Source organism: Protopterus annectens, chromosome 1.part2, assembly GCF_019279795.1.
Source record: "Protopterus annectens isolate FY-2018-M chromosome 1.part2, PAN1.0, whole genome shotgun sequence".
Classification (NCBI taxonomy): domain Eukaryota; kingdom Metazoa; phylum Chordata; order Ceratodontiformes; family Protopteridae; genus Protopterus; species Protopterus annectens.
Genome location: NC_056727.1, coordinates 97,441,842 through 97,454,941, shown reverse-complemented (window position 1 = coordinate 97,454,941; position 13,100 = coordinate 97,441,842). Strand labels below are relative to the sequence as shown.

At 39.9% G+C, this 13,100-nt stretch overlaps 1 protein-coding gene across 1 annotated transcript in view; it reads right to left on the bottom strand.

Moving 5' to 3' along the window:
• PEX13 (peroxisomal biogenesis factor 13) overlaps positions 1–13,100 on the bottom strand; it is a 253,059-nt gene that overhangs the window by 167,583 nt on the left and 72,376 nt on the right. The window contains exon 3 of the mRNA XM_044055037.1: positions 5,091–5,788. Coding sequence (XP_043910972.1) covers positions 5,091–5,788 — 698 coding nt within the window. The remainder of the gene's footprint in view (positions 1–5,090; positions 5,789–13,100) is intronic.

The window sequence follows — 13,100 nt, the reverse complement described above, 5'->3', positions numbered from 1 at the left end:
AGGCATCTACCACAAAAAGGCTACAAGCTTACAGACCCTTGCATCATCTGGGAAAAGACTGTGGATCACCAAACAGGTTGTGGCCTGCTTCTCTTCTTGGGATTGGTGCTAACATTTTGCTTCTGGTTTGAGAAGAAGCAAAGGAGCACTGTATACCAACAGAATTTAGCTGTGGTGAGACCAGCATTACTAGCACCCATGCAGTATCCATTCATGCAACTCCTCTCTTTTCAGCATTCTTGACAAGCCAGTTCTTTGTTTTCAGTAAGTACTGCTTGATTTGTTTTTAACTTCAGAACATCTGCCTAAATAGTTCATCCTTAAAATTTCAGGGTCTACGTATTAGTTTTCCCTCAACTGTTTGGCAGTGCTCTGTACAGACCCGGACAATTTGAGTAACATTTCTCCTGTAAAAGCACAACTGAGATTTCTGCAATAACTAGTTGCATACAGGGTAACTAGTTTGGAGTGAGAAGCACTGTCCACATAGTTGCAAACCAGATACTCCTGACAGTGACTGATATTTTCACTCCAACTGTCTAAATCAATTAAAAAGGGTCTGTTGCCATGGATATGAACTTTCCTACTGTCTCCGTTGCCAGCTTGGTGGATATGGGCATCCTGAGGCAATGCAGAAATTGCCTCATGTTTACTGACAACCAGTTAATTCTCAAACAAACTGATATGGTACGTGAGAGATGTACTTACACAATGTCACTGGAGGCAAAGCTCTCATATAAAAGTACTCCTAATGTCAATGTCACTAGTACACATGCTGCACCTATCATGCACAATTCAAAGCAAACATATCGACCCATGCTGAGGCACTTACATGCAACCTTCCTAAACCACAAAGACCTCCTAAAGGAATTACAGATAACAAATAACCTCAGCTTCCACAAATGCACTCTTTCAAAACACCACCCACATCAACACATTGAGCTACATCTCATGGAGCCTCTACCTCTAAGCCCATAAGGCAAGCCACCACACAATCTAACATTCTAGTCATTGGAGATACCATCGTGAGACACTGATGTCCCTCTTACCAGGCTAAGTAAGAAGAAAGTTACGGTCAGTTGTTTATCAGGGGCTAGAACCTACCACATTAACAAATGGACTCAGGTCAGTGGACCACAATTAGCAATAGGACTCCGTCCTAGTCCATGTGAAAGTAAATGATCTGAGATGTACCTCCCTAGAATATATGAAGAGAGACATAATGGAGCTCTCGGAATACCTGTCTCAGGCTGGTATGAGCCTAGCATTGAGCAGCATTTTACCTTCTCCAAGGATGATGCCACAATATGAACAAAAGATGACTGACTTTAATAATTGGCTTAATTTCTGGTGTCATTCTAAGGGGATGCAATATTTGCCAGCATGGAAGGAGATGGGCAACAGACAACGTTGCTTTGCCAGAGATGGTCTGCACCTCTACCCTCTAGGCTTTCGAATATTAGCTAAAACACTGCCTAAAAAAGGCATTATGGGGGAAGACAATGCCAAACTGAAAGTACTTCCGACATTGCAAATCAAAACAAAGAAAATCTAAAGGTATTACTACTCAATGTAGGAGTCTAAACAAAAAACTCCACTCTCTAGAAGCTCTCTTGACCCTAGAGAATGCAGATGTCTTTGCGGTCACTGAGACATTGTTTAAAGCCACAGACAGCACACCAACAGTGCAAGGTTATAATGCCTTACACACATTTAGGCCAGCTACTCCACAGGCAGGGACTAAAGGTGGAGGTGTCTCTATTTACATCAAAAATAAATATACTTCAAGGCTGGTCAAACAGGACAATGCACTTGAGCTGCTCCATGTTCAAATCACCATACGTAAAAAAACAGTACTATTTGCTGCACGCTACAGGTCCCCCTCTATGACCCAGGAAACCCATACCATGTATTTAGACTTATTAGAAACACTAATCATCTAATCCAATACTATACTCATGGGTGACTGATACCAAAAGCACAGGCACGGATTCCTGGATTTTGTAAACACACATTCCCTGGACCAGATAGTCAATACACCAACCAGGGATGCAACCATACTGGATCTGGTATTCACTAACATGGGAGACTGCTGCGCACCCTCCTACTGTAATTGTAACCCTCCTACTGTAATTGTAATGACTTCCCTGGTAAAGTCAGACCACAAAAACGACTTCTCTGAAGTAAAAATAAAACCTGGACCCCCCAGCTAAACCTGGAATATTCATGAACTATTCTAAGGCTAACCTCCTGCTATTAAGTGAGAACCTGGCAAAATTTCAAGCCCACATAAACCCTGAGAACACTGCTGCCTATGCAGAACTGTTCAAAGAAACCCTGTACAAGCATGTTAATAGCGGCACAGAGGGAGCTATACCCACCAGGAAGAAATACAGAACTAACTCAAAAAGCAAGCCACCCTGGTGGAATCACAAAACAGGAGGAAGAAAATCATGGCAAAAATTAGGAGGTGCAGCACCCAGCAGGATAAAAGCACTCTCATCAAACTAAACAAAACTCAGAGGACAAATGAAGTCTACCAAAGCCAAATTTGAGGTAAGTTTGGCCTTCCAGGCCAAGGACAACCACAAAGTATTCTTTAGCTATGTCTGAAACCTCAAAGGCAACACACAATTGTGTGCAGAGCTCATTGTAAATGGAGCCACCTATACTAAGCCAGAAGATATAGCACACCTCCTGGCCGATAAATTCAGCTCCAACTTTACCATTCTCTCCCCCTCAACCTTCCCTCAGGAAATATCATCAAATATAACTCCCCCTACTATCACTAGGGAAGAGGTCCTTAATGGTCTCTCCAAGACCAAGAACACTGCATCAATGGGCCCAGACAATATCCCAGGATGCCTTCTAAATAGCATGAAACATGACCTATCAGGGCCTCTGGAATTACTATTCAACTTTAGCCTCCAAACAGGCTTTGTTCGTCAGGAATGGAGAAAGGCAACAGTCATTACTCTGCACAAAGGTGGGTCATCTACAGACCCTGGAAACTACAAACCCAAAGTCTCACTAGTCTTATATGTAAAGCCATGGAAAGAATTATCATGGAGATGATCAACAGAGATAAAGTAAACCTCCAAACACTGGACCCAACCCAGTTTGGTTTTGTCAAGGGCATATCATGCCTACTCAACTTGGTGGACTTCTTTGAGAAGGTCATCAAAGCAATGGATGAGGGCAGAATCTTTCACACTGCCTACCTTGACCTGGCCAAGGCATTTGATACAATACCCCACTCAGGCATTGTTGACAAACTCAAAAGGTTAGGTACAAACTCACGTCACCCACTGGATAGCCAACTGGCTCACAGACAGGACCCAGGAAGTTAAAATTGGGGGAGTCCACCTCTACAAAGAGGCCAGTCACAAGCAGAATCTCTCAAGGATCAGTCCTTGGACCTCTCCTTTTTGGCATTTACTTCTCAGAAGTCAAGGCCAATATCAGTGGTCTCTGGCTGACTAAATTTGCAGATGGCTGCAAATTAGGAGCGGTCACTGAATCTCACACTGACACAAACTCTCTCCAGGAGGGGCTGACACAAACAAACCACTGGTGTCAGAGCCATGGACTAAAACTAAATGCCAAGAAATGCATAATAGTATCCTTTGGGAAGTCATCCATCTCTGGTAACTATCATATATAATTACAAAAAGGGATGTACTCGTGATAATTGACTGAAAGAAAGACAAGATAAAGAGAAGCATACTTACTCTTGAAACTTTTGAACAACATCAGAGACGTTTTAGTAGGCAGTCTTGGGACTGTTTCTGACTAGGCCTATTCTCTAGCACAGTAGGTACATTTTGAACAGACAGGGATGTGGGGTGGATGATGGGAAGCAGGGGCTAGTGGCAGCATGGAAAAATATCAGCTGAGTAGTCCAAATGCCTGCTGTATATTTTGTACTGGTTATTGATGATGGACCTCTTCTTATCAACTTAAGATATCTGCTTACATACTGGAAATCTCTATACTTGAAGTTCTTGCTTCAGAAACTGCTGAGTGAAATGATTAAACTGTAATCCTGCTTCAGTTACTTGCAGTAACACTGTCAGGGTCTGACTTCTCCACAAAGTTCTCTCTACTGCTGTATTCCTTTCTACCGGTTGTGATGCAAGGACACACATACAGCTGTAACACTAGAAGTACTACGACTTTTACCACAGACTTGCAAGTTTTTTAATTTTTTTAACTTAAAAGTAACGCCTCTGGAATGAGCAGCATTTTGAATGTATGTCACAGCACTACAATTAAGCAAGATGACAGTTTTTATCAATTTTAGTTTCTTTTTACTTCTCAGTTAGAATCTATAACAATAAGAAGTCTTTCAACAAAAGAAAGGTGAGCTGTTAATAAAAATGAGTACCCATATAATTCTCAAAGCTGTATTAGTATAAAATACGGTGTCCTAAATTATCTAATCCCCCATGCAAAAATGGACTGTAATCCACAATTTTTATATGTTTGCAGTCACTTCATTAAAGAATACCAACATGGTGATTCCTAGTTTTCGTAGCAGATTAAATGGAAATGTACCATCTTCTAAACAACCACCACGTGGCTTGCCCAGTGTTGCAGTAACAGAGATGAGGAAAGTCTTCTTGAAAAACATGAAACTTTATGGGTTCTCTAAAACAGAGCTATTTCCTCGATTACCCACCCCATCACTGCCTAATATGTATATTAACTTTGTATTTAGCACAAAGGGATCATTCTTAAAAAAAAAAAAAAAAAAAAAAAAAAGACCCTTGTGGACTTCATTGCTTCACTCAGGTAATCAAAGAATACTGAATTGATAAAATAGCTCAAATGCTATTTCTGTTTTGTCATTTGCTTTTACAATGTTATGTTACTTGCACATTTCCTACAATAAACCATATGTTCCTGGTTTAATGAACACTATCATGTTAGATTTTGTGCAGCTTTTTTTGACATCTTGTACTTCAACCTTATACTCATCTTCTGAAAAAAAAAAAAAAAAACAGGTGAGATGCACAATTCTCTCTCTAAATACTGAGACTTGCGATTTAAAATAATTTTTCATAGCTACCAGTTAAACATTTTCTTACCGTTACTTTCAGATTCATTTTCTGAACACAGCAGCTTCCAGATAAGGTAAGGTCCACCAAGGACAACAGCAAAAAACATGAAAATTGGCCAAGATTTGCCAGAGCTAGAGGCCCTGTCTTCTGTATTGGCAGATGTAACGGCTCCCATGCTCTCTGCCCATAGATCTTCGGTCTCTGATTTTTTCCGTAAGCCTAGCAGCCTTTGCAATCGTATGTAAAGGTACCTAAGAGTTCTGACCAATGCAAAAGCTGAGAAAACCTTAGTAAAATGTATTTTGAGTCTAGAGAAATGGTTAGCCACATCTAAAACAGCCCGGAAACTATTATAAACGGCAGAAAATGTGGCATCCATCATCATGCTGACTGAGGCAAATGCGTGGACAATACTCTCTACTGACTCAAATGCTCCTCTACTGCTCTCTTCAGCTTGACGCACAAACCTACTTGGTGGAATGTCATCTGTCCTGAAGCGATTGTATCCAAGTCCACCATACCCATAGCCATAAGGACTACAGCTGCCATAAAAGGAACTTCCATATGGACTGTAGGCTGCAGAAAATGAGTTGTAAGCTGGTCTGTACCTAGTGATACTGCTTCCTCCTGACTGTTGGGAAGGTCTTGTAGGTACAGGTGGAGGGATTCTTGAAACAACAGGCTGCACAGACCTTGTGGGAAGACTACTGCCCAAATCAGATGATCTGTGGGGGGAAAAACATGCAAAAATCAGAAACTATACTTAAGATTCTAGTAACAGTATTCAAAGACAGATGCACACCAGTAGGTAATTACACAAAGTACTGTGGTCAAAGGGAGTGAAGCCTTACTGTGGATGAAAAAAAAAGTATTGACACGCTGAGGTACTATTGTATTTCTTTTGCATTTCTTTCTTTTTTTTTGTTTTTTCAAAAATCTTCTTAGTGATTTTTTCAGACTGCAATCACATACTTTTACTTTCTCTCTACAAATCACAAGTCTCTTTTCCATAATCACAGTAATAAAAATAATTAAACTTTGTCCCCAGAATTACAGTAAAATCTGTCATACCAAGCACATTCAGTTTTAAGAGCTTCACTTACCAACTTCAACCCTTTCTATTTTGAACAGATGGCACATGTTTTGCATTGTTCCTGATGCACAACAAATACTCTATTCCTTCTATATCTATACCATCACTGGGCCACACATCTCCCTCTCCATCCTTCTTGCCATTTTCACGATAACCTTCCTTCCATGTACTTTTCTCATTCCTTGCCCCTACAGCCCTCCCAACCACCCTATATCCAGAGAGCTATTCTCTTCATTCTTCTCGTAGCCCACAGCATCCTCACAGCCCATCCACCATTTACTCTTCTCAACCCAAATATAAAAATTGCTTCCAGTTTTTCACAAACTCCAACTTAACCCAATCCTGCAGGAGTAACAACCTTTAGCCTTCTGATTCAGCCAGCCTTCTGACTTCTCAAGCTACCTTAAAATTTTACAATGTCCTACACTTCGCACAACAAACCTGCTTCACCAATCCCATAATTTATCCCCACAATGTCATAACCATATTACACCGCTAACACACAGGTTCATAGGTGTTTACTAGGCTAACGACCACAAGGGCCTTTTTAAGCTTAGCCATGCATCCCAAATCTCTGACAAGTTCTGATACCAATGATAAGTGTAAGCGACGATAATGTACTTGAAGGCCTCACCTTGCGTTTCGCACAGAAGTGGGCGTGTCGCGAATGACTGACGACCAGGTCTGCATATGTAATGAGCCATGATTGACATGGCATTATAATCAGCTGACAGCCCTCGTTTCTCCTCTTACAGAATAAGGTTAATAATCATATGTGCATTAAATCCACTACCGCTACACACACATAAACTAAATACAAATGATGATCATCGCCCATGTTCCTAGAAACAAGTCTGCCCCCTTCACGCTTGTTCCTAGTTTTATAAAAGTGAGAACAAAGTCGCACTCAATACTTTTGTGATGTTTGCCACGACATATAAAAAACGTTGACAGAAAAAGAAATTACTTCAAAAGTTGTAACACTTTCGTGGAACATGGATAGCAACCCCTATTGTTCTGGATTGTCATAGTCACTGCACCTTCCCATGTGTTTTTGTAGTGGGCTTGTACTTGTCAACTGTCCAGATTTCCACCTATTTTTGGTCTTTTCCTCATAAAATTGGTTTTCTGCAAACCGTTGTGGGTTGAAGTCAATAAATAATGACACACATATACCGCTCAACCTTTTAGAGCAAGAAATCTGTACAAAGCCATAAATAAAAGTGGGACAAAGGCCATCCAAAATAAGGGCAATTTTTGAAATATTGCTATTAAACTTAGAAATTTACGGCAATATTTTACTCGGAGAAACAATAAAGTCAGCACTGTAAGATAGTCTTTAAGAATTTGAACTATCAGTAACATCACACAGTATAAAGTATCAAACAACATAGCTATATAAACTATATTGGTTTACTGGACGTTATGGATATGAACACTAGATTATACATACTAGAAACATATGCTAGTGTTGCTATTGAGGGAATGCATATTCATTACTGCCAGATTACGAAATAGCACGGAGGGGGGTGGGTTTTGGGCGGGGCTTGCTACTGCGCATCTGCTGAGGCCCTCAAGTACAATATCGCCGTGTAAGCATGGGCCTGGGAGATGAACCATTTACAGGTTACCTGTGCAGATAATCCGCCCTTTCTTCTTTGCACCTACAGCACTTGGTTAATTTCATAGTCTTTTCTGCCACTACCAACTAATGTGGTTTTAAACCACCTATGAAAACAAAAAAAAATTGCTGATCCTAAGTCCCATGCGTCCTCCTGGATGCTATTCTACTTTATCCACCTGGCCTTCAACTTCTTAAAACTTTTCAGCCTTTCCCCTCTGGCTATCCACAAATCCTACAAAGTTTCTCCCTACTACTTTTAACCTATCTATACAACAGCATTCTTCAACTACCCCATCTTTTCCATGGCCTCTTCGGTGTGTCATTGCTTGTTACAAATACAACCACAATCCCAACTTAATTCCAAAGTCCTCCTCAGCCGCTTAAAATTCATAGTCCCTACATTCTGCATCTTAAAATAAATTAGTAACCTTCTTCACTCTTATTTAATATTTACCCTTCACACTTTTTTCTCACTCCTGCAGTTTAGTACACAAGCCTTGCCTCCCTTCTTAACCTAACTGGATCTCTTTTTCATACTACCATCTCTGTCCCCCTTTCAACCTCACCCAGGCTTTTTTAACTTTTAAAACAGCTTCCAAGTATACACAATTCTAATGCAGCAAAAACCTTACAACACAAACATCAACCACAACTGATTTCTAAATAATACTTAGCCTGACCACATAAGTACATCTCATGTTTTGATAACTAGATACATATGCCTTTGGAAATTAATATTTTTGGCAAGAAACAGCAATATTGACAACCAACCAGAACTGCTTATCCTGCAAGTGTGTTAAGCAAATAGGTACAGTAATAGCTAATTCTCTATGACAAACTTTAAAAACACAAGAGTATCTATTTAATGTTAAATTTCTCCTATAATTTTTACCTGCAATTCAAATTTACATAATTTGTCCAATAAACCTACCAAGTCGTTTTTGGTAACAGTGGTTCTAGCTTTCCATGAATGAGTTGGTGCTTTTTTTTTTTAAACAAAAGGAATACAATCTCATTTTACGTCCTGACATCTAATTCATAACTAGATAAAAGAAACATGGGGTTTCAAAGCAACACTCCACGACCAAAGCAAGTCACCTATTGCCTGACATTCCTCGTAAATCCAGTGATTTACAAGACCAAAGCATGAAGTTCCGATCTCTTAAATCGCCCTCCATTACTCTTCAACAAGTACCATCAGAATGAGAAAATATTTTATGCAACTGTGAAGGGGTATAAAAATATTTATGCAATTAGTACCAGCAAAAGAATCAAAATCTACACTACACGCCCAAGAGATAGCACTATTTTTTCCACTGCCCACAGGATACATGAATCCTTAAATCTCTTTTCCACATCCCTCCCCAGTTTGACTAACTTAGATACATTGTTTTCAAAAATCATATTAATTCAGCTAATAATTTTTGTTAACCAGGAGTCAAAGATCCCCTAACTTCCAAAATCCATCTTTCAATACTGAGCCCATTGCTACTTCATTGTTCCTATTTTACGTACTCCTAAATCAGAGATTAACTTTCTGTACCATAGGCCATTAACTTTCAGTACCTTAGGCCATCTCTAAGGCTGCATATTCCTGTTAGAACTGCTCCCAAGTCATAATATATAGTGCCCTGCATAACTCTTCCCAAAAAACAGATGGGAAAATTTCTAACACCAAAGCATCATACCTTAGTCCTATCATCCTTCTATCCAGCTATATTTGCTTTCTGCAGGCAGGATCCTTTAAACTTGTAATAAATTAACACCTGCACAGCACTTTTTCCCCACTGCCCTAGTATACAACAAACCCACAAGCTCCTCAAGTAAAGCCTTCCAGTCAACAGTATAATTTTTGATTAATTAAATTAAGGAAAAAAAATTCAAAAAAAGAGACCTCAATTATATATGTTTCTGTATCTGACACATCTCATGGCACTAAAAAGAATCAACCTATGCAATGTCATTCTGGGCTTAGCACGTGCCCAAAGAAAATCTGCTACTTAATCTTGAGGTTCCTACAAAATTCCAGAGGTGTAAAGACAGAAATGCTCAAGAAATATACTACATTAGAGAGAGAACAATTGTTGGACCACATGCATATACTATGAAATGTCTAATAGTCAATCCCTACTGCAATATCAAGTAACTATACACTATTTAAGTGATTACAGGTTAATTCTATTGTGTTATATTTCAAGGAGCCTAAAGAAACATGAAAGTAATTAATACTTGTATGGCCCCATAAATGAGGAATCTCTTCAAAAATCTGCTGGTGGATCATAAATAACATTTAATGATTATGTTTTAGTCAGATTAGGTTTGACTTGTCAGTGAACCAAATGTATCTAATTCTGCTAAATGAATTTCAAATCTTTCTCAGGGTCAGTCAAACACAAATTGTCTACATAAAGGCATAAACTTCCATTCTTGGACTCTACACCTTAAAATCCATCCCAGTTTATTGACTGCACCATAATTCTGCTCATTCAACATAAAACAAGCAAAACTGGGGAAAGGAGGTATCCCTGATACACCTCTACAGTTAGACAAAAAGTCAGTCTTCTCCCTCTCTTTACCTGGGCAGATACTCCACGGTAGATGCTTCTTAGCAACTGTACACAGTCTAATGCAAAACCAGACAGTTCTAACAACCCACTCCTCTTCCACTTTCTTCAGGTCTGAACTGGTCCTTTCTTGCACTGAAATCAGTGGATCAACATACTGTGTTCATTGCTACTTAATGTAACTTTTAGAATCTGTTGCTCCTCATTCTCCTTACAGCTTACCAACCCTCAAGCTTTGTTTAGTTGTATACATTTTGCATTCCACACAAATTTATAACTGATTTCCTGTTTCTCCTTAAAGCTATTTCATGGCCCCATAGGAATATGCTCATTAAATACATAACTTAGCACCATTATCTCTAATTAAACTTATTCTTCTGCCCAGTATGCCCACTCATTCACTATATCTATCCAACTACTTCATGACATTATTCTACACTCCCATTTGCCCGACCTTGCACTCTCCAGCATCATTAAGACTTTTAAATGCTCCTTCCTTTCCTTGTCCATTCCTCACACCAACATTACTATCAAAGGTAAAATTTCAGCAACATCTCATACCCACATTTTCTAAATGCCTCTGATACCTCTGGAAACTGCCTCCTTATATCAATCAATCAGTAATACTCACTCACTCACTCACTCATAAAACTGCACATCTCACCCTTCATTTCCCTTGCCCATTATCTTCCTCACCTCTCATCACTTCACTTTTATTAACAGCTGGCTCCATGGCACAAAGGGATAGATCGATGACTGTGACTCAGGTCTAGGTAGTGCTACAGGTCATGGAGAAGCTGGCTGGGGATGCCGGGAATAAAAGGCCAAAATCAACTCGCCTATTTTGGAGGGAAACAGGAAGCTCAATTCATTGTAATACCAACACCTTCTGGTGAAAAAAAGTGTCTGGCCTGCATCACTAAAGGCAAAGGATGAGCCTTTGGCATTAGCCAAGTTATACTTATACGGTAGCTCCACTCATATGTGAGCTGGTGTAGGACCACAGCAGGTTGGGCAAGTCAGTCACCAGGAGGAGAGTTGTGCTAAAAATCAAAAAAAAAATTGATTATCCCATGCTCACAAGTATACAGCTCTTGTCATTAGGAAATACAATGGAGGTTAAAGGAAAGGTATTCCTCTTTGGAAACTGGAAACCACTCTCATGGGGTAATAGGGGATGCCATGCACAAGAGAGTAACAGACACCTAAATAGTCATGGAAACTTACACAGGAGAGTGGGCTTCAATAGGCTCATGGGCGTTTACTTGGCTAACGACCACAAGGGCCTTTTTAAGCCTAGCCATGCATTCCAAATCTCAGACAAGTTCTGATACCCTTGATAAGTGTAAGCAGAGGCCTAGGAGATGAACTATTTACAGGTTGCCGGTGTCCATTAGAAACATAGGTGCCAAACCAGGGATGAATTTCCTGTTCCCCATCCAATTTTTTAATTTGCACTTGAATTGGGTTAGGGAAGAACTCTGCTTCACATGTCTATGTTGCATAGACTGGGTAGCCTCTACGATCGGTACCTCTCTCTCCAGCAGGTACTACTTATATCAGAGGCAACATTTAAATCTTTAGAACAGGTAATTCTGGTGCCGTTTGTTTTCTGGATATGCAGGAGGTCTATCACAGTGGAGTCTGGCAATGCCCAGTATACCAGGCATAGATCTCCCCACAAATGCCTGTAGGAGACAGAACACAGACATAGGGCCTTTAGGTAGTCTGCATAGAACATTTTACTTACTCCCTGTATTCTTTTGGTGAGGAACCTCTGTGGACGTTCCAATTGTTGGATATGCCTGGTTAGGTATATACCAAAGGGGGCATTGTACTCATTGACAGGTCTAAGGAATGCCCAATGCAGTGGAGCAATGACTTCCTTGGACTTCAATTCCATACCTTTCTTTATAAGTTATGCAACATAGAATGATTTCCTCACTACACTACACACTTGAAGGTCAAAGGCTAGATTGCTACCTAGGTGTGTCCCTAAGTCCCTGACTACAGGGTCAACTCTAAGGGGTACATTGTCAATACGATAGTTACCAGGGATGGATGACTTCCCAAAGGATGCTATTATGCATTTCTTGGCATTTAGTTTTAGTCCACGGCTCTGACACAAATTATTTGTCTGTGTCTTTGCTTGCTGGTCAAAGAGGTCCAGGAGAAATGATTAGTAAAAAAACACCCCTGCCATTAAAAATAAGCCAGATAATGATGGGAATCATAATAGTGTCCCACTCTCCAACTACTAACATACCATCAGTTCCACAACCAAGACATTGTAGACTCATACTTTGTGGATAGACACCATACAGAGGGGTATGCAGATGTAAGCTGCTCTCACAAGAAACAGTGAGATATTTGTAGACTGCTTATCCCATTTCACACATAGGATGATTAATATTACAAAAACCTTTCAATGTCCAACAGGGTACACATTAGTTTCACAAGCATTGGCCTCATGAATCCTACATCAGTTTCCTGATGTCGCGCTGCAGTAAGTGGAAAAGCATATTTCATTTCCACAGACAGCAGAAGACACCCATGTGGCACAGGGAGAGTACTAGAGTTACTATAAAAGGTGGGAAGAAGAAGGAACTGAGGAACCTTCTAAAAATTGATGGAGGATGGGCATTATAATACTTAGCAAAGGTATGCATAGAAGACCAAGTAGCATACAGGCCTTTGAAAAAAGGCATAGTAGAATGAGAATAAACACAAGTAGGAAGTTTTTTTCCTGTACAATA